Source organism: Cricetulus griseus, chromosome 7 (genome assembly GCF_003668045.3).
Source record: "Cricetulus griseus strain 17A/GY chromosome 7, alternate assembly CriGri-PICRH-1.0, whole genome shotgun sequence".
Taxonomy (NCBI): Eukaryota; Metazoa; Chordata; class Mammalia; order Rodentia; family Cricetidae; genus Cricetulus; species Cricetulus griseus.
In genome coordinates, this window is record NC_048600.1 from 82,138,886 (window position 1) to 82,165,910 (window position 27,025).

General features: G+C 48.7%; 1 protein-coding gene across 1 annotated transcript in view; it reads right to left on the minus strand.

The window, feature by feature from the left end:
• Ntn1 (netrin 1) overlaps nucleotides 1–27,025 on the minus strand; it is a 172,500-nt gene that overhangs the window by 54,827 nt on the left and 90,648 nt on the right. Inside the window, exon 2 of the mRNA XM_035447480.1 lies at nucleotides 7,212–7,400. Within this exon, the coding sequence (XP_035303371.1) occupies nucleotides 7,212–7,400 (189 nt within the window). The remainder of the gene's footprint in view (nucleotides 1–7,211; nucleotides 7,401–27,025) is intronic.

Here is a 27,025-nt window from a genome sequence, read left to right on the forward strand (position 1 = left end):
TCATTGTGATTTTCATTTGCATTTCCCCAACGTCAGCTAATGTTTCGTGTATTTATGTGCCATCTGTCCACCCTTGAGGAAGTGTCTGTTCAAATATTTTGCCCATTTTTAATTGGATCATTTGCCTTCTCATTGTTGAGCTTAGAGGGTTCTTTCCACCCTGGATTCACACTCCTGGTGGGATATGGAATGTCTCTCCACTATGGCTTGTCTTTCAGAAGAAGCTTCTGTAAATGCAAGCACACCCCTCGTCACTCTTGTCCTTGGTCTTACACTGGCCTCCATGCTTTGGTGACAGGACCTGGCTCCTCTCCAGATGCCAGCAAGATGGCCCTGTCCTGCATATATCCTTAGGTTGTCTCTTGTTTGGGGCAATTACAAATAAGACTGCTAAAGATTTTTTTTTTTGGACTTAGTTTTCATTTCTCTTGGAGAAATACCTGTGAGCAGGCTCCCAGTTTTACAACAGATCCCCGTCTCACTTTTCAGGGACGTGCCAAGCCCTCTGCTGCTTCCTGACTTTTTACTTTCCCTCACATCCTAGGTCTCCTCTCAAATGCCCCATCTTCAAGGGCTTCCCCTCGGTGACTTTGTCCTCCAGCTGTTTATTGCCTCCACATAACTCACCTCATTCCATAATTAGCTTCTTTTATTTTTTCATTGTTGTCAACCTGCCACCAGTAGGAAGCTCCAAAGACCAGTCAAGCACTCAACAAACACTTGCAAACCCAATGAACAAATGATCTCACTACCAGACAGTAAAGTAACTCAGGGCCCAATCTGCTACCTTCTCCTCTGTCTTGTGCATCTGGAGGAAAGAATGAGGCAGGGTATGGGAATGCCAATGCCCTCACATCCTGGGTCACAGCAAGCTCAAAGGCCACACTCTCCGGTCTAATGGGGTGTGGGGAGCCGATTGTGGATATCAACAGATAATCCCCAGTCTTCGCTTCAGCTGTCCGTGTCAACCTTCTCCAAGCCAGGCCTTCCTCTCCCCCCACCCCCAACAGTTGCTAACAAGGCAAGGAAGAATAAATGTTTTCAGTTGCACGGCCTCGCCTTTCCTCTGACACTCAGATCAAGGTGCTGACAGCAGGAAGCGCAGGGGGAGGGGAGCCAGCCCATAATTCCAAACTGGATTATGTGACCCGCTGTGATCTAGTGAACTGTAGTCTCCCTGCACCTGTTCTGCAGTTGAGGAGGAAAACCCCCGTGTCCTAAGCATGTTCCCAGAGTAACACTGTTGCTGCAAGTGTGCACCATGCACTTGGACTGAGAGTGGTTAATGGAAGGACCTTAGAACTTGATCCAGCCCAAGCACCTGACCTAGTACAGGTCCAGCAGGATGGTGAGAATCAGCCCAAGCTTTGGTGGACTTCGTGCCAGAATGTGGTCAGGCAGACAGCCCTCAGATGCAGTCAAGTCTTGAGTGGCGCTTTTCAGCCCCGTGTTTGGCTGTATACAGCTGTCCCCACCTTTGCACTGAGCCTCCACAAGCAGCTGCCGCCCACTCCACCACTCGGCCCATTCATCATTTCTGCTCCCGAAGCATGCAAATCCTTTATGGACAGTGTACAATAGTACCGGTAAAATCCCTAGTTCCCTGCCCAATCCTGTGGGAATTGCCCACAGAATCTAACAGGGGATGAGCCCTTTGAGTGAGGCCAGTCACCGAGTGCTACATTCCACACTAAGAGCTCAGCAAGCCTAAATGGATGGGACATGCCCGTCAAATCACCACCTAAATAATTATATTTATACCCATAAGTTAGGCAGCTTTGGTCAGAGACGCAGAGACGATTTTTTTTTTTTTTTTTTTTTTTTTTTTTTGCAGATGGTAGTGAGAACTGCAGAGACTCATATCTGGTCTAAGTGCTGAGAATTAGAACTGTTAAATCCTCAGCCATGAATGGGATTTCTCTACTACCCTTTCCATGACTCAGGGATCACCTTCAAAGATGGGGCAGAAAGCATCTAAGAGCTGGAGGAAGGAACCAGTGAGACAAAATACTAGAGACTGTTTCCCCAAGTCAGATGTCCTCAACACTCTGACTGCCAGGCCCAGAAGCACCATGAACTTGGGGAACTCAGAGATCAGGGGTCTTTTCTACTCAAGCACTGAGGACCCCTTCAATGTCCTTGTGGAGTCCAGGAGTGAGAATAGGCCAGAGGGGTAAGGACAGTCACACCCAGGAAGGTAGAGCTAGGAAAGATTCCCAGGGAGCTTGCTCCAGGGCTCGGAATACTGTTTCCCCACAGTGTTACCACACAAGGTAAGGTGTGTCACAGGATCAAGGACACTTGTCATCTGTCTGAAGATGTCTGAATAGAATCACCCTACCTTATTTCTGGGTTCTTCCTAATCACAAACACACTGCTCTAAAGAATGGCCCCTGCTGAATCAGGGGGAGGGAAGATTTTTGACTCCTGAAGAATGGCAGGTAGAATGTGGAATATCAAAGCTGAAAGGGAGCCATACCTGTAGCTGGAGCTTTGACTCTCATTCCCACTCCGAGAAAGCACAGCAAAGCTATTGCAACAGGGTCACACTAAGGTAAGCTCTTGGAGTCTTCTCTGCTGGCTGCTGGATCTGAGCTACCTCTTCCTCTCCTTGCAAACAGGAGGCCACTTCCATGGATAGGGATCTTTGTGCTCAAGACTGGAGCTGCAATGAACAGTCACTGGCTACCTACCTACTTGCCTCAGGTAAAAATTCTTCTCCCTGAACCACCCAAATTAGGGCATTGGGCTAATCTCACAGCACCTTAAATCTCAGTCATTTACATGTGAAATGAAATTATCTTCAGGTTTCTGGTTATGGAGTCCCTTTCAGCTTTGACATTCCACATTCTACCTGCCATTCTTCAGGAGTGAGGCAGGTGCATTACTAGGGCAGAAAATGGACCTGTCACAAGGGGTACCCGGAAAGTGGGAGAGTATACTCCTGAGGCTTTTATGGGGTGAGTGGAACCGGTCAGAGAGTCAGGAGGAGGGGTGTGGGAGGGACTTAAGACTTCTGAGACTCAACTAACTGAAGACTAAATCTAAGCACATGCACACCCAAATGATGCACCTGCCTCACCCAGAAAGATTTCAAATGAAAATAATTTTAAGCGCCTCCTCCAAATGTTCACCAAAAGAATCTTTAAAACACTTCAATTCATCAATTAGTAATCTCTCCCTTCAAAGGAATTAACTGTAGGGCCTAGGCCACCCCAGGAGACTTTCCTAAATCTACACTAAGAGCAACCTGCCATCTTTATTTCTTATACCCAATCCCCACCTCAGCGGTTCTCAGCCGTGGGGAGCTTTTCCAAGGCCAGGTGTCTACCTCTCATCTGGGCCCACTGATTAAACCAGAATCTCTGGGGTGGGACCCAAGCAGCATTTTTGCAACATCCCAGATAATTCTCACACACAACCAAGAATGACAAGTTGGGAAAGATATGCTTATGATGCCAGGAAGGGAAAGTACAAAATTCAAAAGAAAAACAGCTGTGGATGGGGTCGGTGGGGGCATGGTGGAGACAGTTCCACATGGTGGCCCCAAGAAACCAGAGTGGGCTGGACTGGGGTGCTCACTTCTCCCCCTCCCCCAACCCTTGGCAGAGCTGCAGGAAGAAATCAAGGGTGCACTGCAGAGCCGTTGAGCGCTGTCTCAGGCTTCTGCCCTGCTAACGATTGCATCTTCCTAAGGCTCGGGCACCTTCTTAGCAGCCTTCTTTCAGCCACATTCAGTGCCGAAGGGAAGGGGGCAGGGCAGTGAGTGAGCGGGAGAACAGGCTGCTGCTCAGTGAGATGGAACGAGGGGCCCTTTGTGATGGGGAAGCTGGATGTGGTGGTTAATTTCTTAATTCTCATCACAATTCGGTTCACGGGAGCCTCCTGGAATGTCTTTATCCATCACAGATGGTTTGGGAAAATGATAAATTAATATTGCTATCAATGGAGGCATGGCTGAGATGGTTAAATGGCAACGTCTTCTTTGCAGGCTATAAAAAGAAAGTGCCTCCGCAGTCCATAAAGAAGTCAAATGGTAAACAAAAACTCCTATCTTTTGACAGATTCCAGGACGAGTATCATTCACAAACCATTCTGCAGAGAAAAGGGGAGAAATTCATCTCATCTGACTTTGTATAGGACAACAGCCCACACCATAATGAGGCTGGCCCGGCGCTGTGAAATCGTGCTGAATAGCTGAGAGTGCAGCGGCCTGTTCCCTGGGCATGTTTATTACAGCCCTTTGTATGCACCAACCCTGCCAGTCCCGGTTTGCTCCTAAGCTAGGGGAGGGGAGAAAGACCCCAACAAATTTGTTGCTATGAAACTTCCCAAATGGGGAGACTGCATAGTAATGTTTGGAATCAAATGCCCTTGCTCCAAGCTGTTCTTGTCTGGGTCCACCCCTGCTCGACACTGAACAAGGTCTTGAGCCAGCCAATCACCAACAGTGTATGGGTGGCCTCGGCCCCCTGCCCGGGCCCCTCCCAGGCCCTGAGAAGTCAGGGGGTAAAGAGGGCCCCACGGCCATTCGTGAGCCAACTTGGGAGTTGAGAGCCAGTTGTCCCAATTCCTCTGTGAAATTAGGGTAAAGCAAAGAAGTGGAGCCTTCCTGTGAGGACATAGGATGGGGCTCCCCAGGGGCACTCTCAGAGGCTAGGGCAAGGGACAGAATGTTACCCACAAGATCTGGACTCCCCAGAGAACAAGCTGCCGAAAGAGGACAAAACTGGGGGCCAACAAGCTTGCATGCAAGGAACTACTGCTTAAACTGTATGGCCCTAGAGGACAGGCAAAAGGGTCCCACATGGTGGCAGAGAGAGGTGGGTGTTTTGACCAGGAGACTCAGAGGCACACATCTCCCCACCCAGCATGCAAGCTGCTCCTAAATCCTAAAGCTGCTTCCTGCCATGATCACCAGGCTAATTTTTGGCAAGAAGTATCCACAAAGGTATTCAAAGTTCCCACATCCCCTAAGGAGGAGATCCTGGGAAAGGGAAGAGCTGGAGGTAGAGAGTGAGAACTCTCAAGGGATTCCTTCTCCATCCATCAGATGGCTAGTGTTGTCACATTTCTGCCCCTGGGTTGGAAAGCAGCCTCTTCTTGCCAATCATGAAGCAGGGTCTCTTTTCAGACTATACTTTTCCTGGCCAATCATGATGCAGGATCGGGGAGCGCTCTCTTTCCTTACCAAGGTGTGGGGCTCCGCAATCACACTGCCTTTCTTCCAGACACCCTTTGCTGTCTCCCCCTGACCAGGATCCATCCTTAGCTTCTCCCCACCCCAAGTTGTTCTTGGGTTCCCACCAAGGCTGGGGACAGGACTACAACTGAAGACAGCCACCTGGGTTGGCTACAGCATTTGAAGTTACAGAACAGAAACACCCCCTCCTCTGTCTGTACCTGCCCCACTCCCAGCCCCAGCTGGCAAAGGAAGATGAGTATCTCTGCCCCAGTAGGAAAACCCAGCAGGGTAGGAGGTAGCCAGCATCTTTCCTCATGATGAACATGGACCTTCCTGCTCTAGGGCACAGCACTACCCACTGAAGTGGCTGTCCCTGGTTAAACTTCTTGGCCAAATGACCAATAAATCTGTGTCAGCCGATTGTTTACAAGATCCTAGCTTCCATCTCTTCTATAAAAAAGAGACAGCAGACTCTTTGCATCTAGGCAAAGGAGTTGTGTATGTTCCAACTCTGTTTTCTGAAGTCTCTAAACCATCTCTCCAGTCCACGCCTGCTCACACCTTCCTGACAGTGTAGAACTTCCTTGGGCCTCACTCTGGGCCACCTGCCCATTCTCAGTTTCTCTGGGCATTCTCTCCCGAATCTGTTGTCTCTCTGATTTGGAAATAGCCCTGGCACCTTTGTGCTCAAATTCTCTTGACAACCAACAAAGGTAGTCAATGGCCACAGATATGGAATGAGAGCTTGTCTACATCTCGAGAGAGACCTTACTCATCTGTACATGTGGAGTCCAGGAGTTCTCTCTCAAGAGGAGAGAGTCTGCAAAGCCAGTGGGTTTTGTGTTGCAGTTTGGTTATCAAGGAAGTGTTCTCTGTACACGCAGACATGATCAGAAGGGCACACTCCTGGTTGAAGGTCTGCCATTGTTTTTTGAAATTCATCATCATCTTTGCATAAAGAACCCTGTATTTTCATTTTGCATTGGATCCCTGGAGTTCTATAGTCGTTCTTCACATAGGCGTCCCAACATCTGGTGTTTTTCCCTTTATGAAGACAGCACCTCTCCTTCATTCAGAGACTGAGAAGTATCCAGGACGGGTCATTCACTGTAGTTGCTCACCCAAGCTATCTGCCATGCTTTACACCCTCCTGGATCGGGGTCCCTAAAGGAGCCCTCAGATGTAAACATGCTCAGACATGCTCTAGGCCCAGTCCCCAACATCAGAGAAAGAATTCCCAAAAACTAATGGTGTGTGTGTGGGGGGGGGGGGGGCGTTGCTACTTTTCACCCCACCTCATTCAGTTCCCTGGCATTTCATCAGCTCCTCTGAGTCCTCTGACCATTGCTTGCTTCATTTTTGTTGGTGAGAGAAAAACAAACAGCAGAAAGTTAAAACATTAATGCTTGCTTCGGTGAACAAAAATAGTTGCCCGTCTCCTTTTAATTTTTTTGTCCTAAAAAGTAAAGCTATTTGCAGATGGATTAAATGTTCCTTCTGAGACCCTGATCCTGAAACTGCCAACCTCACTGCAACTGAGTATGTGTCTCTGTGTGATGGGGGTGGAGGCAGTACACACACATCCAAAGGAGTGTGTCTGCGAGGGATTGGAAAAAGAGGGTCCTTTGTCCCAACAACGGTAAGCCTGGTGAACATGACTCTCTTTCCTCTGGTATGCAGCACACCTGTGCTGAGGAGAAGCTGAGGAGGAGGGAGGCAAAGGGGGAAGCGTTGGGAGCCCTGCCCTGCACCCTCATAAGGCATTGCACCTTCTACTTTCTTCTTTGAGCTGTGTCTCCATTGCCCTGTTGTTTTGGCTTACACCTCCAAATACCAGGGAGGCCTAGAGAGAAACAAGAGAAAGAGACTGTGTGTGTGTGTGTGTGTGTGTGTGTGTGTACACCCCTGGATGCTTTGGTCTACTCCACTTTGTAAGGGATCTAGAAAAAAATTAAAAAGGAGAAGGGGAAGAGAGGGAACCCAGTGTCCCTGAAAAATCCCTGCTCCCTGACCCAAGACAACCTACCTTTGCAAGCCTTCCGGTGGGTGATGGGCTTGCCCATGTCTCGGTAGAAGCCCTCCTTGCAGTAGTGGCAGTGGCGGCCTGCAGTATTGTGGCGACAGTTGAGACAGACACCCCCACTCTTGCGCCCTGACAGCTTGTAGAGCTCCATGTTGAATCTGCAGCGCCTAGCGTGGAGGTTGCAGTTGCAGGCTGCAGGGGAAAACAGAAAGAAGCCATCAGCACAAGGGGATGGGAAGGCCAACACCCTAGAAAGAGGTCCATCCCAGGTCTCCCTCCATCTCCTGGCAGGACAGTCCTATGTTCTGGGAGCCTTTCCTTAGCTTCCTCATGGCCACAGTACCACACTGAGGCCTCCTGAAATCCATGTGTTAAAGTCTTCCCCACACCATGATCTTGAACTTTCAACTTCCAGAGCTGGGAGAAATAAATGTGTTTAAGTCCCTCAGTGGGAACAGTGGGAACAGACCATTCCTCTGCCACCAGGGACTCTGGAGTCAACTGCCCCTCTCCACCCCACCATCCAGCACCACAGAAGACCCCCCCCCAGTTTTCCTCTCTATGGTTCTTCCCTGCCCGTTCCACTTCCTTTCACTTCCCAGGTCTGTGCACTAGCTCGGAAGTCAGCACCTCACGCTGCCTGCCCTGATGTCCTTGGGACCTACCTCCTGCATCTCATACCACCTCTCCGCTCATGAGCCACAAACCCTCACTTACAGCTCCAAGTCTGGGGTCTCTACTTGGACCCAGAAGTGTTGCCCTCCCTTGCCGCCCCCCCCCACGCCTGCCCCGGCACATCTGCCCCTTCCTCTCCATCCTGCCTCTGTCAGCCTGTATCTGCAGAATTCAATCAACCACGTGGAACCAAAATATCTGGGGGGAAATTGCATCTATACTGAAATGTACAATTTTTACATTTTACTGGGCAGTATAAGCCACCTAGAGATTAGTTCTAATAAGGAGTTTCATTTACACAGCCATAGGAGGATGGGTGTACGCTATGTGCAAACACAATGCCACTTTACAGAGGGGATTCCATGATGGAATTCCTGTGTCTTCAGGGAGTTCTATGGTGACTTCACAGAGACAACTGCGACCAGAACGGGGTTTCTAAGCACCAACCTGAGGGTGTCCATAAGGACAAAGTCAAAATCATTTAGCACAGCCTTGGTGCTCTTAACAGGCAAGACCTACTCACTGTATCTTCAGGCTCCCACTCTGTCCTACTTCATTTATTCATTTTCCAGACCATGACAAGTGTGGGGGTGTCCCTCCCCCTCCAAGGCCAGCATGTATTCCTTTCCTCTAGGACGACCCTTCTTCATGTGGCTACAGCTGCGTTACCATCCAGGGGGTACAAACTCAGTGTCATTTCCAAGCTCAGCTCTAGCCCTTGCTTGGCAGAGACCCCCAGCATGTTCCCCAAAGGGCTCTCTCTACTTCACGCTAAGATCAACCCCTCCCCCACAGCTGCTTTCTCTGGGCTTCAGACTCTAGGATACTGCCAGCTGCAAGCCAACCACACTGGATCACTCTCAGACACACCTTACCCTCCGTTTTTTAAACTTACATAACGGCAAGCATCATCATGACATTTTTGCACGTGGCACACGGCATGCTTTAATCATATTCACTCTGTCCTGTTCTATGCACATTTTATGGAATTTCTAAAGAAATGTGTAATGTCATACACTGCAAAGCAAAAGCAAAAAGGGAAAAGTTCACTCACGTTTCCACAAACCACAGTGAGCACAACGGCTTTATGTTGGCCCCAGCCATGGGACTATTTCATATTTTCTAGAAATAAGGGTCATACCTGTCTGCATCTAGCCTTGTAGCCTTTTTTTCCCCAGGATGAACAATCGTTAGTGTCAAATATGGCTTAATATGGGTCTTCAGTGAGAGATGGATGGACTCGCTGAGCAAGCTGTTCCCTGCAGCTCAGGGTTAATCCCTGAGCCACCTTTGAACATGCACATCTACTGATGGACAGTGCATTCCTCAAGGCAGAGTGCCGAGTTAAAGTTTGGATCTCCGTATTTTTAACATTGGATCGAAAACTCCAAGTTGCCCTCAAGGAAGGCTGAACTGGCTTTGCCTCTTTCTAGCAGGAAGTGACAGCTCTTATTTCACCACACCCTTGAAAAGAAGAACAACACACATTTGGTGTCAGCATTAAAAAAAAAAAGTTTACAAACTGTCTGGGGAAAAGGCCGAACATGATATTTACTTGTGTCTATGATTACAGAAGAGGGGGTATTATCTTCTTGTGTCTCCACCATGGCCCAATTTTCTGCTCTCTATGGTTGGCTTAAAACATTTGCCTTTTCTACTATATAAGCTGTAAATGGTTTTACTGGATGCTATTTTTACTTGTGATTTTTTTTTTTCTTTACAACTGTGCCACTTTGATTTTGCTCTCTGGTGTTACAGGCGTCCTTAAATGTTCTTCCAAGAGCCATTCCCCAAATCATGTGCCCATTAGTCACTCAAATGGGTGACTAATAGTCAAGCAGAGGTAGAGGAGGGCTTTGGTGGGGGTATCAAGGTACCACCTGTCCTTTAGTCCAAAAGCAGCTGGAATCCGGTTTGGACTGGAGAACAACTCTGACTTCCAAGAACTGAAGTGTTCTTGAGCAGGTATCCCCAAGGGATGATCTGAAACAGACACACAGAAGCTGCATCTCCACCCCACACTCAGTTAGACAAGAGATAGGACTTACTCAGAGACATGTGGGAACCAACCAGCCAGCACTTAGAAGTCAGTGAGTAGAGCCCTGGCCTGCAGCAGGTTGGTCTTCCTGCTGTTAGACTGCCTCAGAGAAGATGACCAGCATCACCATACAGGACGGGTGAACCTGAACTCAGGCCAGAACTTGGATCTTTCCTGCAAGAACAGAAACTCCAAGACCTGGTGTACCTGCCCAGGACCAGGAATCTGCAAGGATCCTGGGTCTCACTCCCCTTAGGCCTCCCCTGTATACAGAAAGGTCTCATAGCAGCATCTTTTGGTCCTTCTTGGGGGCACACACATCCCCATGCCCCGCTCTAGCTGTCCAGCATCCCACAGGCCTTCTAGGAGTATGAGGCTGCCTTCCATAACCCTTGGGAAAGCTCAAGCTATCCTTCCATGAACACCTCACACCAACAAAAGGTTCTTTCCAAACAACTGGTCATACAAAAGAAAACTCCAAGGCTAACATCAAAAAGCACCCCCTACCCCCCCTTGGGGCTGTCAGGGGACATCAAGTGATAATTACCCATGCTCAGACTTCTGCAAAGTATTTTACAGCTTGTTTTCTTTTCTCTTTGTTTTATTTTCTCTACGCAAACGGAAAAATGCATTGGACAAAGTGGCTCACATCTGGATCCCTCAGGTCCACAAAGAGGTGTCACCCAACTCTCACCAACCGCAGGCCTTGCCTCAGAGAGACACCCTAATCCCTCATGCTTTCCTGTTTATCTCCTCCTTCTCTCCCAAGCAAAAATATTGGGTATTAGTTTCATTATCAGATTTCAAGGCGGGAAGGAAAGGGCAGCCTTGTAAGAACAGAGGTCAACCCAGGAGAGACGGGGTAGGGGGGAGCAGAGACCCTCCTGGGGGACCAGCCTGGCCCAGATCAAGGAGCCCTGCACCACTGGTATGACTTAGTAGTTTATCTGGGTATCCAGATAAACTCAGCTATGTCCCTGCTAGCTAGCATGTTGAGATAAGTCAGATTCATCTTGCGTAGCTGTTATCTCGGGGTCCCAAGGAAAGGCAGGAAGGAGTAAGAAGAGCAAGGACTCCCCAGCTTCACCCCCCCCCAACCAGAAACCCAACAGAAAGAGAAAGGGAACCAAGAGCCAAACATCCTCTGAGTCCTTAACTTCCAACTTGAAGCCATTTCATGCATCTCTCCTGTCAACTGAACTTACCCAGCCCCTGGACACCTGCAGCTGAGTTATATTCAACACACATACATATACACTAGCTGCATGCTAGTCCATGCATGAACTGTGTGAGATACAGAGGCAGGGGCTGGAGAACTGCCCAAGGGGGCTCCTCTCTTAACAGATGAAATGGTCGAACAGAGGAGCACACATTGATCAAGTGGGACGGATGCTCTTAATCAACTTTGTTGCTTCACTGGGGACAAGGAGAGGGTTTGATCTACTAAGCCCACAGCAAGCCTTGATTACATTTTTGCTGTACAACTGAGAGAAAGCAAACACTCAAGAGAGAAGATGCATGCAGGGACGGATAATGAATGGGTATGGGTGGGAGAATTAATTGATGGGTGAGTAGATGGATGGATGGGGTAGATGGGGAGATAGATGAACAGGTTGATGGATGGACCCATGGGACGAATGAGTGAGATGAATTGGTGGATGAAATGGATGGATGGAAAGGTGGATGGGGTGGCTGAATGAATGGGTATGTGGATGGTGAGGCAAGCAGGAAGGTCAGAAAGTAGATAGGTAGGACCAAGAAGATTTGCTGCCTAGCCCTCGTCCCAAAGGCATAGTCTTGTAATTTTCCTGTAGTCTTGCTTTGAACTAATTTAAACTAATCTTTGTACTTTGATATAACAATTTAATTCCACTTAGATAGACTTCAGTAGTTTAGCGAAAAGAACCTTTATTTATATGCCATGGACTTTCTCTAGGGCTCTGAATACAGGGAAGTGAGTCTCAGCTATTTGATGAGTTTACAAAAAAAAAAAAAATAGGTGTATTGATTCTCTCCACAAAACACCTGATAAATTAAGACACATGCCTACCAAGACTATCCCAGGTCCAGAAAGCACCCAGCAGCATTGTTAATTCATAATGTGACCCTGACTCTCCAAAATTCGCATGGCTGTTTGTCAATGGAAACAGGAAGACCATCTGGTCATGGGCCTGCTCAGAGGCTCTGGTCTTGGACCCAGAGCCCCTTCTCTGTCCTCCTAACACACAGAACCATGGATGGGTGGGTGGGTGGGTGGGTGGATGGATGGGCAGTTGGCTTCATTTCATCCTTCCTCTCTGGAGCAGTTCTTTTGAGAAACTTGTCTGTGTTCTTTATACAATTGGTAATAGAATTCTGGGCTTACCTGCCTGCCTCTGGGCTGACAAAAATAACCCACAAAACACTATCCGCAGGCTGAGTGCTTTCTTTCCATTTACTTATTCTTGTTTTTGTTTTTGTTTTTGAGGCAGGGTCTCACTATGCAGTTCAGCTCTAGCTGTCCCATAACTCACTATGTAGATCAGGCTGGCCTTGAACTCACAGAAATCCACCTGCCTCTGCCTCCCAAGTGCAGGGATTAAGGGCATGAGCCACCACCAGATTAGGTATTTTCTATAAAAGAAACTGCTCCCCACCCTGAGCTCTCTGTGATCCCTCAGAGGCACATTTCAAAGCATATATATCAGTCAAACATGGTCAGCACTTCTGGGTTCCCTCATTGTTCCTGGGCATGCTATGTAAAGAAAAAGAAACCTACTCTGGCTTGATTTTAGGAGGTCCAGAAGCAAGCAAGACAGAGTCCTGCCTCGTAGTGCGTCTATTCCCAGAGGGAAGACAGGTCCATGAAAGACCGGGGATCTCTCAGCTATAGGCAGAGCTGCTGGGATAGTCAGTCAGGAGATAGTCATCTTCCTGGGTCCATCTGGGACCAGGACAGGACCTGGAAGGAGAGCCAGAGACTGGCCAGGACGCTCTACCTTCACGGTTCCCACTGCCTCTGCATACCAGTCCAGCTGGGGATGCATGCAGATGCTTCTCTTTCTCTGAGATAAAGTATAACTGTCTATCCCAGGCTGGCCTTGAATTTGTGGTGATCTCCAGCCTCAGCCCTCCAAGTGCTGGGATTGTAAGTATGCATCCCTATGCCAAGTTCCAGATGTAGCCCCCTTTCTCTCTGGCTTCAAACTCACTATGTAGCCAAGGGTGGTGTCCTTCCACCTTCTGATCCTCCTGCCTCTTCTTCTAGGATTATAGGCTGGTGTCTGCCACCATACACAGTGTATGCAGTGCTGGGGACAGAACCCAAAGCTGTCTGCATGCTGGACAAGCACTCACTCTACAAACTGAACAACAGCCCCAGTTCCTGCAGATGTATGTCTGACAAACTCCCAGGCCACGCTGCTGCCTCTGGCCTGTGGATTTGTGTTGACTGATGGAACCAAACAGGTAAAGAAACCAGTTGGACTGTCGCCCTGTGGAGAAAGTGCCTTGTAGCAAGGTGAGGGTGGTGCTTACAGCAGGGGTCCTGTGAGGAGGCAGTGGACAGAGCTCTAGCTTCATTTAAAAAACAAACAAACAAAAAACAAAAACAAAACAACAAAAAAACCTTCTTAATTAATTGGTGCAGTCATAAAAATATTTGAGAACTATTTTAAGAATTGGAGGCTACTCCTATTCTCTTTTATTTATGACCTTGCTACTCTATTTACTTAGAAATTGGCTGTTCCTTGTTTATGAATTGTAACCATTCCTCCTACAGTAAGTGTCTTCTGAGCCTAGTTTGTGGCAACTCCTAAAAGGTCCGGCTGAGCAACCCTGACTGCACACACCTGGCACCTGTCTGTACCCAGCAATGGTGCTGAGCTGAGCTCTCCCAGGCCTCTCTTTGGAAGAGAGGCTGATGCAAGATGGGCCCAAACCACTGATACAGTAATTTGTGTTTGGTGCTAAGCTAGATCAAGGTAACCCTGATGGCCCATACATTTACGTGGGAGACTCTAGGTGTTGCTTTATAATTGGGAAGTTCAGTTGCAGGCCCCACTGGCGGTCAACAAATATTTATCGAATGCTACTATAACTCAGGAGCTACACAAGGAACTGGGATGCATCAGTGAGCAGGACAGAGCCTCCAGAGACAGCCAGGTGTGGTCAGTTAATACTGTTGCCTCAGCCCAAGGTTCACTATTAACACAAGGATTATAGATTGTAACCAGAGATGCCGAATGGCCAGAGACAGTGCAGTGAAGACCAGTCAAAGAGAACCCAAGGGCACAGGCAACCACTAAGAGGACACAGTGGGCATGACACAAGAGGAGTCTGGTCCCAGTCGAGTTCTTAAGAGTGCAATCATTGAAGCTTCCTCTTTTTAACTTCAACTTAATAAAACCACTGGCAAACATGGTCCCCATACATGGCTAAGAGAACTCATTTATCTAAGTGAAGAATCAGGCAACAAGTCCCTTCCACAGGGGCAGGACAGAGCCCACACTAGGCAGTACATGGGGATCCTAGTGAACGTGAAAGTCAGGGAAGGCACCTTAAGACTGGAGAGGGGGACTCTGAATGATGCCTCCCACCTTACCCCTCTGGCATGACTAACCCATTCATTTCTTCAGGTGTTAGCGGAATTCCTTGGAGGGACCTGATTAGGAGGTAGCCACTGTAGGGTCAACCCTACCTCCCTTCCCCTCTCTCAAGACAGCAGCACCCTCCTCCTTCTCTCCAGCTATGGTTTTCAATTGAAATAGCCCTGAATAATCTTTCAAGGCCACCCACTCCAGGGCTCAGGGGAGGAGAGCTGAAAATGTGTACATCTAACAAGGTCCCAGGTAGTGGGGATGCTGCCCATCTGAGGGCCACACTCCAAAAGCCACTGCTCTAAAGAGAAAGTGGGGAAAAGAAGAATGTCTGAGGCCCCACGTCCTGGGAGCTCACAGAGAGCAGGGTACATGGGACTATAACTTACATATATTTAAAAAGTCACACTGCATGCAGCCATCCACCCATCACTAAGAAAGAGCAAGACACCAAGTGAAAGCCTCTTCATCTGCTTGGCCCCACTGAGCCTGTATGTTCTCGTCTGAAAAAGGAGCTCATTCAGTCTGACCTTGTCTCTGTATTGTGGGCCCCCTCCCTCTCCATAATGTGTAGACACATTGTACTACAGACTTGCTGATCAGCAGCAGCAGATACGGAGCCCCATCTGTGAGATCAGGACAGGGGTATCTCAGGATGCAGTGAGGACTCTGGGCATAGCACAGGTTGGGCTGCACACAGCGAGCAACAGGGAAAGGGGAAGATGCAGGCAGACCATGGCTCTCAGGAAGGAGTCCTGCAGGTAGAGGTGGCAAGTCTTGGCAGGGTAATGATACCAGAAATGGTGTGGCAAATGGCAATGGTAAATGTCTGGGTCTTCCAAAGAGGGAGAGCATGGGAATGGGGTACCACTCTTTAGGGTCCTGGACCAAGGAAACTATTGGGACAAACAGCAAAGTGAGTGGTCCCCACTGCTTGGAGCTTTCCCATCAGCCTGTCCTGGGTCAGTGACCTGAGAAGATGCGGTCCTTCTGACTCGTTGTTGGGTCAACAGTAATCCAACCATACATCACAGCACCTGAGGCCACTCAGCTCACAGCTTCCCACACCACCGAGATAGGGAGAGCATGGCATGGCGCTAAGCTATTTTAAGACAGCGGCCACATAACTTTCATTATAGTCTATTGTTACAATCGATCTGTTTAACAATCAGTTATTACTAATCTCCTACAGACACAGGAAAAGTATGCACAGGGCCTGTTACCATGACTGGTTCAGTGTAGCCCATGACATATTGGAAATCATCACACACACACACACACACACACACACACACACACTCTGGGGGCGGGGGCACGGCAGTATGCTGTAGTATCCTCTGAGGCTGGAGCAGACTGAAGGGCTCTAACAGAAGACTGAAGAACAGTGAGTGAATGGCGTTCTATTCTTATCAGCCCAGAAACCCTGAAGCCAAATTCTCCCAATGCAGCCCCTTCCCTCTCAGTGTGTCCTCTTGGAAGGCAGGCTTAAAGAGCCCTTTATCCCAAAGTTCCCATTTGAAAATAAACCCGACTACCTCTTCCTTACCAAGGCTTTATTCTGATACCAGGGATGCTGTGGGTGGTAGGAGAAAGGAAAAAAAAATATGTGGGAAGTGCTTTGGAAATGCAATGTCCCAAGTGAGTGGGTCAGGGAGGCCTGCCTGCCAAAGAACGGCTTAGATGGTTTCTGATAAAGTCTCTCAGATAAGTGGCCGATGTTTGTTGAGGGCTTAGGGAGCCTTAGCCAAGTCTGATCACAAAGCAGACCTCTGTCAACAGTCCTTCAGGCCACTAATAGGGCAGAGCAAACACTACAGTAACAAGTTCTTCACACCTGTGTAGGGCTTGGGAAAGGTTCGGCCCCTTTGTCCACAGGCAGACAAAGAAGCTGCCAAGAAAGCCGGGGCCCCCACCCAGCCTAGCCTCTGGGCATCTGGAGAAAGGCCTTGGGTCAAGACAGACAGCTTGAAGTCTGGCCAGCCCCGTCTCCCTCTGTGAGCAGAGACAGCTCCCAGCGGACAGGGAGACCCTCCAATGAACAGAGTCCCTGAGAATGGGCAGCAGAGGACATTTCTGAAGCTGGGCCCGGGGCCACGGGAAGTATTAAGGCCCTGGAGTCGGAGTGTCCCCAGAGTACAGCCAAGGCTTAGAGGCGCATTCTCCCCCCTGTGTAAGGCCACTGTCCCCTCCCCTCTGTTGACTGCAGGGCCATCTCCCAAATCTCCTTGACCTCGCCGTCATTTTTTCCACTGACTCCTTTCTCTGTAAACATCTTAGCCTTTTCTTTCCCCTGCCCTTTTTTGGCTGCTCCGCCTTCCCCTAAGGCTTTGAAATGCTCCTTTCCTAACTGTCCCGGGCCTTCCCTGCACAGGAAGACTCAGGGTTCACACTGCACAAACACCCTCCTCCCCAGCCCTCTCTGTGGAGGAAATGCCGAGGTCTGGATAAGCCAGGAGCAGTCATCAATTCTTTGTCTGCAGCCCTCCTCACATCCACCAGCTCCAGAGCCTGGACCCAGGCAGCTGGAGGGTGGGCCTCCATCTGCCCTGTCACCTCCCCCAGGGAGGTCATCCCTGACCCACTATGTACCATTCCCAATTCCAGGCCTTCCCCACCTCCAAGCAATCCTTCACTCCAAGTCTCACTTCAAACATTCCTCTCAACTCGTCGCCGCCCTGCTCTGGAACCTTCCACAGCTGCCCATTTCTGAAGAGATGCAAAGTCCATTATTCTCAAGGGCATTTAAGAAAGGTTTCAAAATGGAGGTCCAGGGAATTGGAAAGGTGGATCGGTGGTTAACAGCACCAGCTGCTCTTCCAGAGGACCCAGGTTCAATTCCCAGCACCCACACAGGAGCTCACAGACAGTCTGTGACTCCTGTTACAGAACCCAATGCCCTCTTCTCGACTCTGTGGTGATAAGGTGGTGCACACACATGATGCACAGACATACATGCTGACAGACCACCCACACATGTTTTTAATGGAGGTCCAGAGAGTGACTTATACAAGAAACACCTCACCCCACTCCCACTCATGACTGAGCTCCATCAGCCAAACAGGAAAGGAGATGTTGTTCACCCAGGGCAACACAGAACTTGGGACAGGAGTGGCCTTCCAAGGTTCCCTAGCTTACCCTCTTATGGGAGAGAGGGGAAGAATGTGGCAGAGACTTTGCCAACGACCTGGCAATAGTTAGTGATGGTTAACTCTTCACCTAACTAGTCCAGGGCACTCTCTAGACCTCTTTCCCCAGGGAAGAGTTGCATGGTCCTTCCCCCTGGCTGTTGGAATTCCTTCCTAAAGGCAGATAATATTCAAAGCAAAGGAGCATGTCTGAGAAGAGCTCATCCCCCCCTTCCCTAGAGGAGAAGGCACTGCCATGAAATCCTCTGCCTTGTGACTCACATGCCCTGCCAGATGCCTGCTTGAAGCATGGGGGCTTCCTTCCAATCGCTTTCCCCAGAGGTGGTGCACAGGCTCCATGAGCTGGACGGATGCGAGCTGACTTGCCAGGGGAACGAGCCAAGCCTGGCTCCCAGCTCCCTGGAGTCATTTCCCATCTGTAATGGGTCCCATCACCAAGGCTGGCGCATGTGCGACTCCAGTAGTGATGGGGGGGGTGGCTGGCATAGAGGGCTTAATGACTTGAAGCTACTCCATTCTATACCAAAGAGGAGGATATGCAATTCCAGGATGAAGCTGTCCTTTGACCGCAGCTGAGGCTGCATTTCTCTCTACCTGATCAGCTAGCTAACCCAACCCTCTGGCTAACTCTGACTTGGGTCTTCAGCTCCAGAGACAAGTCAGCCTACACTGATACAGGAACTCCACACTGCACATAGCCAAGAGCCTCACTGACACAGGTCCCTGACCATGAAGGAGGCAGGCTGACACCAGGGTTCTGGTGAGTCATTCTACACTAACATTCGATCTCCTAATTCATTTGATGACCAGAGTTGCTAGATTTTACCAGTCAAGGGACAAGATGCATACTTCAACATGAACTGCAGGAAGTGACGCTTAGTATCTCACACACCCTAAGGCCTGCACAGCAGTCCTCTATCACCCACAGGTCCCCTATCCTCATAAGCCCAATCCTTGCCTTGTTGTGTGGTTCCACGTGGCAGTTTTGTGGGTTTGTTTTGTTTTGTTTTGTTTTTTTCCAAAGGCAACTCTACTGGTCTTAGCACTGGTGGGTCCCAGAAGTCAAAGGGATCCCACAGAACAAGGCAGTCCTGCTGTGCTTTATAGAAATTAAAGGGTTGTCTGGTTCCGTAGTGCTTGCTTGCTCTTTGCCAACTTGTCCTTCCCTGTACTAAAACACAACAGAAATCCTGTGACCTCTTTTTGTTTGTCCTCAAACCAGGGTCTCCCTATGTAGCTCTGGCTGTCCTGGAACTCACTATGTAAACCAGAATGGCCTCCAACTCATAAAGATCTGCCTGCCTCTGCCTCCCAAATGCTGGGATTAAAACGTGTGCCACTTGCCTGGAGATATACCAGAAAAGGGAAGGTACTGCCCATTGGACAGCTTCCCTGATGTGTGACATACAGAAATAATGAGCATGCCACTCTGCCCCACCCAGGTACCCAGGAAGCTTACTTATTCCTAGAATGCCTTAACTTCGAGTGCAAAGATCTCCCTATTATGGGGCAGGGTGTACGAAAGCAAGTGTGTCCTAAGTGGCTCAGAATAAGTAACAAAAGAGCTTTTCATCAGGGCATGCTTTGTGAAGGACCTCGTCAAAATCTGAGCCCCAATTCTGGATCTGGTTATTTTAATCAACTCAGAAGGTAAAATTTATTTAGAGATCAGTAAAGGGCTTATGGGATTATAATTAAAGACTTTAATTAAAAATCATGTCCTGGAAGAGAATGTGGGTGACCCACCACACATACAGAATGACAGGGGACAGCAGATTTCAGCTGACCAAGGGAGCTGGAATAGGCCACCCCTGGAATTGAGTGACCTAGCCATCCCTGGAGACATTCAAGTAGAGGGACAAGATAACAGGTTCCAGATATGGAGAGGAGGTAAAACCTTCCAACTCAGAGGACCTCAAACAGATAGCCTTGTGGGTGAGAGACAGTTACAGGCTTGCCACTAGGTCTGGCCCAATGAATATTTTTGCTCAAAAGTTAGAACTGGGGTCAATTCCACAAGTAGCCTGGCTCCTTACAGTGAGCACTGTGCCTATGAGGAAGAGACGGAAGATGTACAAGCAAACCTTGGGCTTTTCTGTAGAAAATAGATCCAAACAGCTCTTCTGGAATGGTGTTGTCATTATGGCAGCACACAGCCCACAGAAGCCTGTAACTCTTCCTCCTGGAGATACCAATGGCAGCTCTGTGCTGAGTTGGCTTATGAATGCAGAGAAGCAACAGAGACACAGGAATGATAAAGGAACTTGCTGTCAGGCCCAACAATCTGAGTTTGATCCCTGGAACTCACATGGTTCCATGGTAGAGAGACCCAACGCCTGCACGTTGCTCTCTGTCCTCCACACACATGCTCTGGCACACACATGCAACAAACAAACAAATAAATTCAGCCACATTTGGGGGTTTCAAAGGCAACGGGATTGACTGGCCTTCCGAAGAAATGCACCAATATGACTGTCTACTACAGCTGAACATTTCCCCCAGGTTTAAGGATGATATATCCTAGAGTCTAGACAAGAGCCCCTAAATGGACAGACCCTTACCGGAAAGGGGAGCCTGTGTCAAGAAATAGAAGGTGCCTAACTCCTTTGATGCTTGCTTTAGGTATAGGTCCCGTGTGTGTCAAGAAGAAAGGCTATTCCTTTCTTGAGGCCTTGTCCCCAAGGGGAAGGGAGCTACAAGCTAGAACTCATGCGTGTCCAAAAGGAGCAGGGAGCTTATGGAAGTCTAGGAAAGAGGAGACATAGAACACAGGAAATCGCAGAAACACCAGAAATCATAGTCTGAAGAATGTGGTAGACAACAGAGAGCTCGAGGTGGCACTTCTGATCAGTACTCACAGACAGGGCAGCTGACACTTGCCACTGCTGCTAACTCTCTCTGTAAACAGGTGATGTGCCCAGAGTGGCTCTGTGCACCCTGGGGCCATTTAATCTTCACAGCCTCAAGAGGCTTGCCTCTAGAGTCCTCACCCTGCACCTTATAAGAGCCCCCACTCCATCTGCTGTTTCCTGTGTATTCCCATGGGGAATAGGTTCCAAGACAACCCTGAACCCCATGGATACCAAAATCCAAGGATGCTCAAGTCCCTTGTAAGTCCCTAGCACCTACCCATCCTCCTATATACCTTATATAATCATGCCTGGATTAATTCCAATACCAGTTACAACACAAACAGTGACTATATTGGATAGTTAAGGAAATGCTAGGAAGGAAAAAAATCTATAGAACTTTTAATGCAGATGTAAATGCCTTTTGGATATTTTTGATCTGAGGCTGGTTGATTCTTCCAATGTGGAACACAAGCATATGAAGGTCCAACCAGATTGTCACTCCAATAAAAGAAGCCACAAATCTTTTTTTTTTTTTGGATCTGCATGCATTTCTTTTTTGTTGCAGATTTTTATTTGAATTAGAAACAAGATTGTTTTACATGACAATCTCAGTTCCTTGTCTCTCCCATCCTCCCCTACCACTCTCCCCCCCAACTACAACCCTACCTATCTGCCTTCCACGGGGTGTCATCAGAGTCTATGGTATCCTTTGGGATAGGGCTTAGGCCCACCCCCGTGTGTCTTGGCTCAGGGAGTATTCTTCTATGTGGAATGAGCTCCCAAAGTCCACACCTATGCTAGGGATAAGTACTGAACTACTACAGGAGGTCCCGTAGATCTCTGAGGTTTCCTTACTGAAACCCATGTTCCTGGGGTCTGGATCAATCCCATGCTGATAACCCAGCTATCAGTCTGGGGAGCAAAAGTTCCCCGATGTTCAGGTCAGCTATTTCTGTGGGTTTCACCAGCCTGGTCTGGACCCCTTTGCTCATCACTCGTCCTTCTCTGCATCTGGATTCCAGTTCAGTTCAGTGATTAGTTGTGGGTGTCTGCTTCTACTTCCACCAGCTGCTGGATGAGGGCTATCGGGTCAGTCATATAAGGGCATATAAGTCAGTCATCAATCTCATTATCAGGGGAGGGCATTTAAGGTAGCCTCTCCTCTGTTGGTTAGATTGTTAGCTGGTGTCATCTTTGTAGATCTCTAGACATTTCCCTAGTGCCTGATTTCTCTGTAAACCTAAAATGTCTCCCTCTATTATGGTATCTCCATTCTTGTTATCTTCTATTCTTCCCCTGACTCAACCTTTCTGCTCTGTCATGTCCTCTGCATCCCTCCTCTTCTCCCCTTCTTATTCTCCTAGCTCCCTCCCCCTCTTCCCATGCTCCCAATTTGTTCAGGAGATCTTGACCCTTTCCCCTTCTCCAGGGGACCATGTATGTCTCTCTTAGGGTCCTCCTTGTTTACTAGCTTCTCTGGCAGTGTGGATTGTAGGCTGAAGCCACAAATCTTAAAAAGATGGAGAGTCTGGGGCCTGATTTTTATATACTTTGCCCATCTAACACGCTCATAGGCACCAGGTGGGGAAGGTCTAACTGCCTCCTCCCATCTTACAGCTAAAGATGTTGAGGCCCCAGCAGTTCACATGACTCACAGCAGTAAAGGGACTGGAAGCCACTCAGAGACATCTCCCAGTCCCTATGGGCAAGCGGAAAAGTAGAATTGTCCTTACTAGACTTAACTCAGTGACCTGGTTGGTTCTCTAACATGAACAGAAGTACTAGGGGCACAAGCTAGGCTGGGCAGGGCTATCTTCTGACTACCCTCAGGTAGTCTTTGCAAATGTTTTCCCAGGGTTTGAAAACCAGACAGGTCCCTTGTACAAGTCTGGGGGAGAGGAGCCCTGTGTGATCGCCCCACATTTCTTGGCTTTGGCACTCCTGGCTGCTTTGCATGTGGCTAATTCCCCCGGCGTCCTCTGTAATTCCACAGTAATGTGGTTTTAATTGTCCCCAAAGTGGGCCATTCTTCCTTTATTGTGCAGTAAATTTCCCTCCAGAGTTCAGATTTCATGCGCCAGCACCAGCTGAGGAGCAGGCCGGCCTCAGGGGGAGGCAGTGCTAGCCTCATCGCTGGCCCCTGGCCCTGGCCTGCCTGGCTGCTTCTCACTCTGACCCTCCCTTGGCCAGCAGCTCCATACTGGGAGCCATGGGGCAAACATTAGGACCCTTAAGGGAGGGGCATACTTGAGGAGGCAGGGACGCTGGTCTGTGGTTCTGTCTGGAAAGCAAATTAATTCGACAAATGCAAACAAGCTGCAAAGCAGATTCACTGGGCTAGAGTATGGGCCAGCTCGCTGCTGTGTGTTCATTTGTATCACTGGCAAATGCCACTGAGGCAAGGTAGCAGGTGCAAAGAAAGCTAGGCACTCAGCCTTTCTCACTTCCCACCTGTGGCCTGGGCCAGTCACCTGAGCTGTTTCTTCCTCCTTACTGGAACAGAAAAGAGAAGTAATTATGCCCCCCCCTCTTAATCAGATGAGCAGAGGTCCTTAGCCCCAGCTTCATCCTAAAGAGTCAAGGAAGAGGGTGAATCTGGGGCCAGACATGCAGGTTCAGATCCTATCTGCCACAGGCTAGCACAAGACACTTGAACTTGGCTGTCTGTTAACTTCTCATCCATTGGCTTCCTTATCTAGGAATGAGAGCAGCGATGATACCCACCTGCCAACAGTGGCTGACATTACAATGACCATGACTGACAAGACTTGTTCCAGGCATTCCCGGCATATCTACTAGAGATGTCAGAGACACTGGACTCAGAGGTGGTCCGTGTACTAGAGTCCATCACGGGAGGATGAATAAAAAGCAAATGGCAGTGTTCTTAGGTTACCAGTGAGTCTCAGGGCCTCTCAGGTGAGGCCAGCTTGTCTCCAAGGGCTCCTGGTTTAACATATGATGGTCCTTACACTGGCCTGATGTGGTTTGTGCCCATACTCATAAGTTTAAGGGTCTGTCACTGTCACAACCTCTCCTTCCCAGAACCCAAAGCATCTGAACACAAGTGAGAGCAATACTGAAGCCATGCCAACTCTCCAAGTACACAAAAGACTTTCCCTAGTAGCCTGCTAGTCGTTTACACAGAATTGAATGCCTTTAGAGAGGGGCGAGCCATGACTTATCAGCAAGGAGGAAGACGGCAGCTAATCCAAGGACCAAAAGGAACACGGTGGTGTGAGGTACAGAAAGGGGCATATCAACCAACACACACCTCAATGTTCTCTGTTGCTGATATGAGAACTGAATGGCATCTGAACAAGGGGCTGACAGAGTCCCCAGGGAGGGTGTTGTGTGCCCCTCAAGCTCCAGTGATGTAAAACACTTTCGGGGGAAATGTCTTCCTGAGCTGTAGTCTACCACCCGCTCCCAGTTTCCTGGCCATAACTGTCTTTCTCTACTCCAGGCCTGGCTGCCATCCCTGAGCCATGCCTACTTTAGGAAAGAAGTCACAGCCCTGGGCCCTTAGTCCCTGAGCAATTCTCCACGACCTCCTCCCCTATCTGCTCCACGCCTTGCCAGCCCTTCTGCACAAAACCCGCCCCAGGAAGACGGACACATGAATCAGTTCATGACTACCTGTTTCCACAGACAGCCTCCTTCTACTCTCTTTCCACCTTAAGTCTTAACTCAGCTTCCCCCTCCTCAGCATCCTCCCTACTTACAACCCCGAACCCACGACCCCAGTCCTCTAAATCCATGCCTGGCACTCTTCCTCCAAAGCACACATAACCTTAGAGAGACATGTGCTTACATGTTATCTAGAAGCAGCCATGCGCTGACTTTATTTTCAGCTCAGCACATCCACGCGCTTTACTTAACAACTTTATTGGTTGTTACCTTATAGCATATGCAATCATCCCTCCGTATCTACGGGGGATCAGTGCCAAGACCCTGGCAACAACAAAAGCTAAAGCTGTTCCAGTCAAAGTCTCCTAAGAGGGCATAGGATTGCAACAGAATTCCCACACGGCCTTTTGTATCATACCCTATTGTCTGGGAAATCATGAAGAGAAAACTTTGTCCACACCTGTTCACTACAGTCCTAATTTTCCTTTTGTTGAGACAGAATCTCACTATGTAGTTGTAGCTGACCAGGACCTCACTATGTAGACCAGGCTAGCCTTGAAATCACAGAGCTCTGCTGCTTCTGCCCCCTAGCACTGGAATCAAAGGCATGTACCACTACATCCAACCCATGCATATAGGTTTTGTTGTTGTTATTGTTGGCACGGAGGGTGGCATTGCCCTGGGGATTGAGCCCACAACTTTGCTCATGCTAAGGACATGCTCTACCACTGACCTACATACTTTCCCCCAGCCTGTAATTTTCTTCAAAACCATTTCAATCTGCAGTTGGTTCCATCTATGGATGCAGAGCCCCTGGACATAAAAGGCCAACCACACGTTCCATACAGATTCATTGGCTCTGCTTCCTGACCTAGCTCAAAGCTCCACTGACTTTCTCATCTGTTTTGTTGTCTTCGCTGATATCTACCTGGGATCTGGAATACAGTCTGGAACTCAGTAGGTACACAGTGACACCTGTGAGTCAGTGAATAAATGAAAGAATCTGTCCCGGGATACATCAACTTTCTCTCCCATTCCTAGAAATACTTCCTAGGTCAACCCTTCTCTCTCTGCTCCTTATCAAGTCCCTCCTGGGAATGTGTGCCCTCACCTTTTGTTCTCAGGGAAAACGGAAGCCCTAATATTAAGTGGCCAGTCAACCCCAAGGTCACATCCATTAAGGATAATAATATCCTCCTTCTTATCCTTACAGCCAGTTGTCAGCTGTGCCTTAGACCAATCTCTTCCCCTTGGTCCCAACTCTCCTCCTACTTAGATGCTCAGGCTGTTCTCCTTACAAAACACCTTTCTTCACTGACAATCTCAGCCCTCCACTGTCTCACCCCAATCCACGACACGCAACCTTCCTTGCTCCCAAGCTCAGGCCACCTGCACCTACCATACAGTAAGTCACCAGATAGCTTCATTTCTCTTTCTAGACCATTAGCAGTTTAGACAATGTTGCTCATCTCTCCAGCAATGCAGTCAGTCCGCTCTTTGTTCTCTGTTGTTCTGCATTCCAATACAACAGCCTCATCAGACTGAAATTATTGAGGAAAAAAAATTGCGCCTGTACTGAGCCTACACAGACGAGTGCTCAAATAACTGTATTCGGTGTTAGAAGTCATCTGGGGATGATGCAAAACACACAGGAGGATGTGCAGAGCAGTATTATGCAAACCTGGTGCCATTTTATGTAATGGACTTGAGCATGAGACGTTTATTGCCCACAGGGGTGTTGGAATCAGTCCCTCGGGTGCCCAGGGATGACCTTACTCTCTTCCTTTGATTTTCCTATTAGCACATAAGCCTTGTTCCCCCATAGTACTGACTCCCTTTTGGGCTCAACCTGCTCTATCCTGTAGCTAATGCTGAACTGCTTCTAGGAGAAGTGGGGCCTCCTCTTCTCTCAGTTCACTATCTTCCTTGGTAATCTCACCCAACTCAATTATTATCTTCTTGAGGAGTGATGACTCCCAAGTTTATGTATCCGGTCCAGATATCTTTGAGCTTCTGGCATGTTTATCCCAAATTCCTTCTCCATATCTCAGATCGCTCAAAGACACTTGCAACTTTTCACAGTCCAAGATCAAAGTCATGATATTTCCTCCCAAATCCAGTGGTCTTCCACCATTGTCTCTTATCTACCCACACATTCGAACTAGAAATCTGCAGGTCACCTTTGCCACATCCTCCTTACCCCCAGCCCAATGACCTGGTCCCCCATTAAGTCCAGTTCAACTGTAGTTCACCTGTAGTCTCTCCTGGATTCCACTTGTCTCTAGGCCAAGTCACCAGCAGCCCTTACTGCCACAAATTCAGGCTTTTGATCCTCTGCCAGCTAGCCCAAGAGTCAAAACAGACTGGGATGTTTGCGCCCTCTCTGTGCCAGGTCTATTCCTCATCTGCCCTTACATAGAGGGGGACTGGCTACCTGAAGGAACCTTGCCTTTTCCCCCTGTCCTCAGAGTCCTGCAGAGCTGGCAAACCCGACCTCAAGGTTATGGGTATTGACCAATACTCGCATTTGCAAACCTGGTTGAGGTCAGGCCATCTCTGTGAGCTCTGCTACAGGACGGGGGACCCCAACACTAGCCTGCACAGTGGTACCTTTTCAAATTCCAAGCTTTTATTTGATTTTAAAAGCAAAATCCCTCTGTAGTTGGTTTCTGTTGTTTCCAAAGTCAGGGCATCCACTCTGCTGCATGGCCAGAGCAGGACAAGGAGTGGCTGAGAGAGGGCAATCCACTCTTGCTCCTGAGCCCCTTATGTGACTACAGTCCAAGCAAGGATCTGGCCTTTTCCTGGTGATCCAGGGCACACACAGCCCCTACCTCCGACATGGTCTTTCAGAAACACCCCTAAGCCAGCAGCTAACTTTCCACTGTGACTACTACTTACC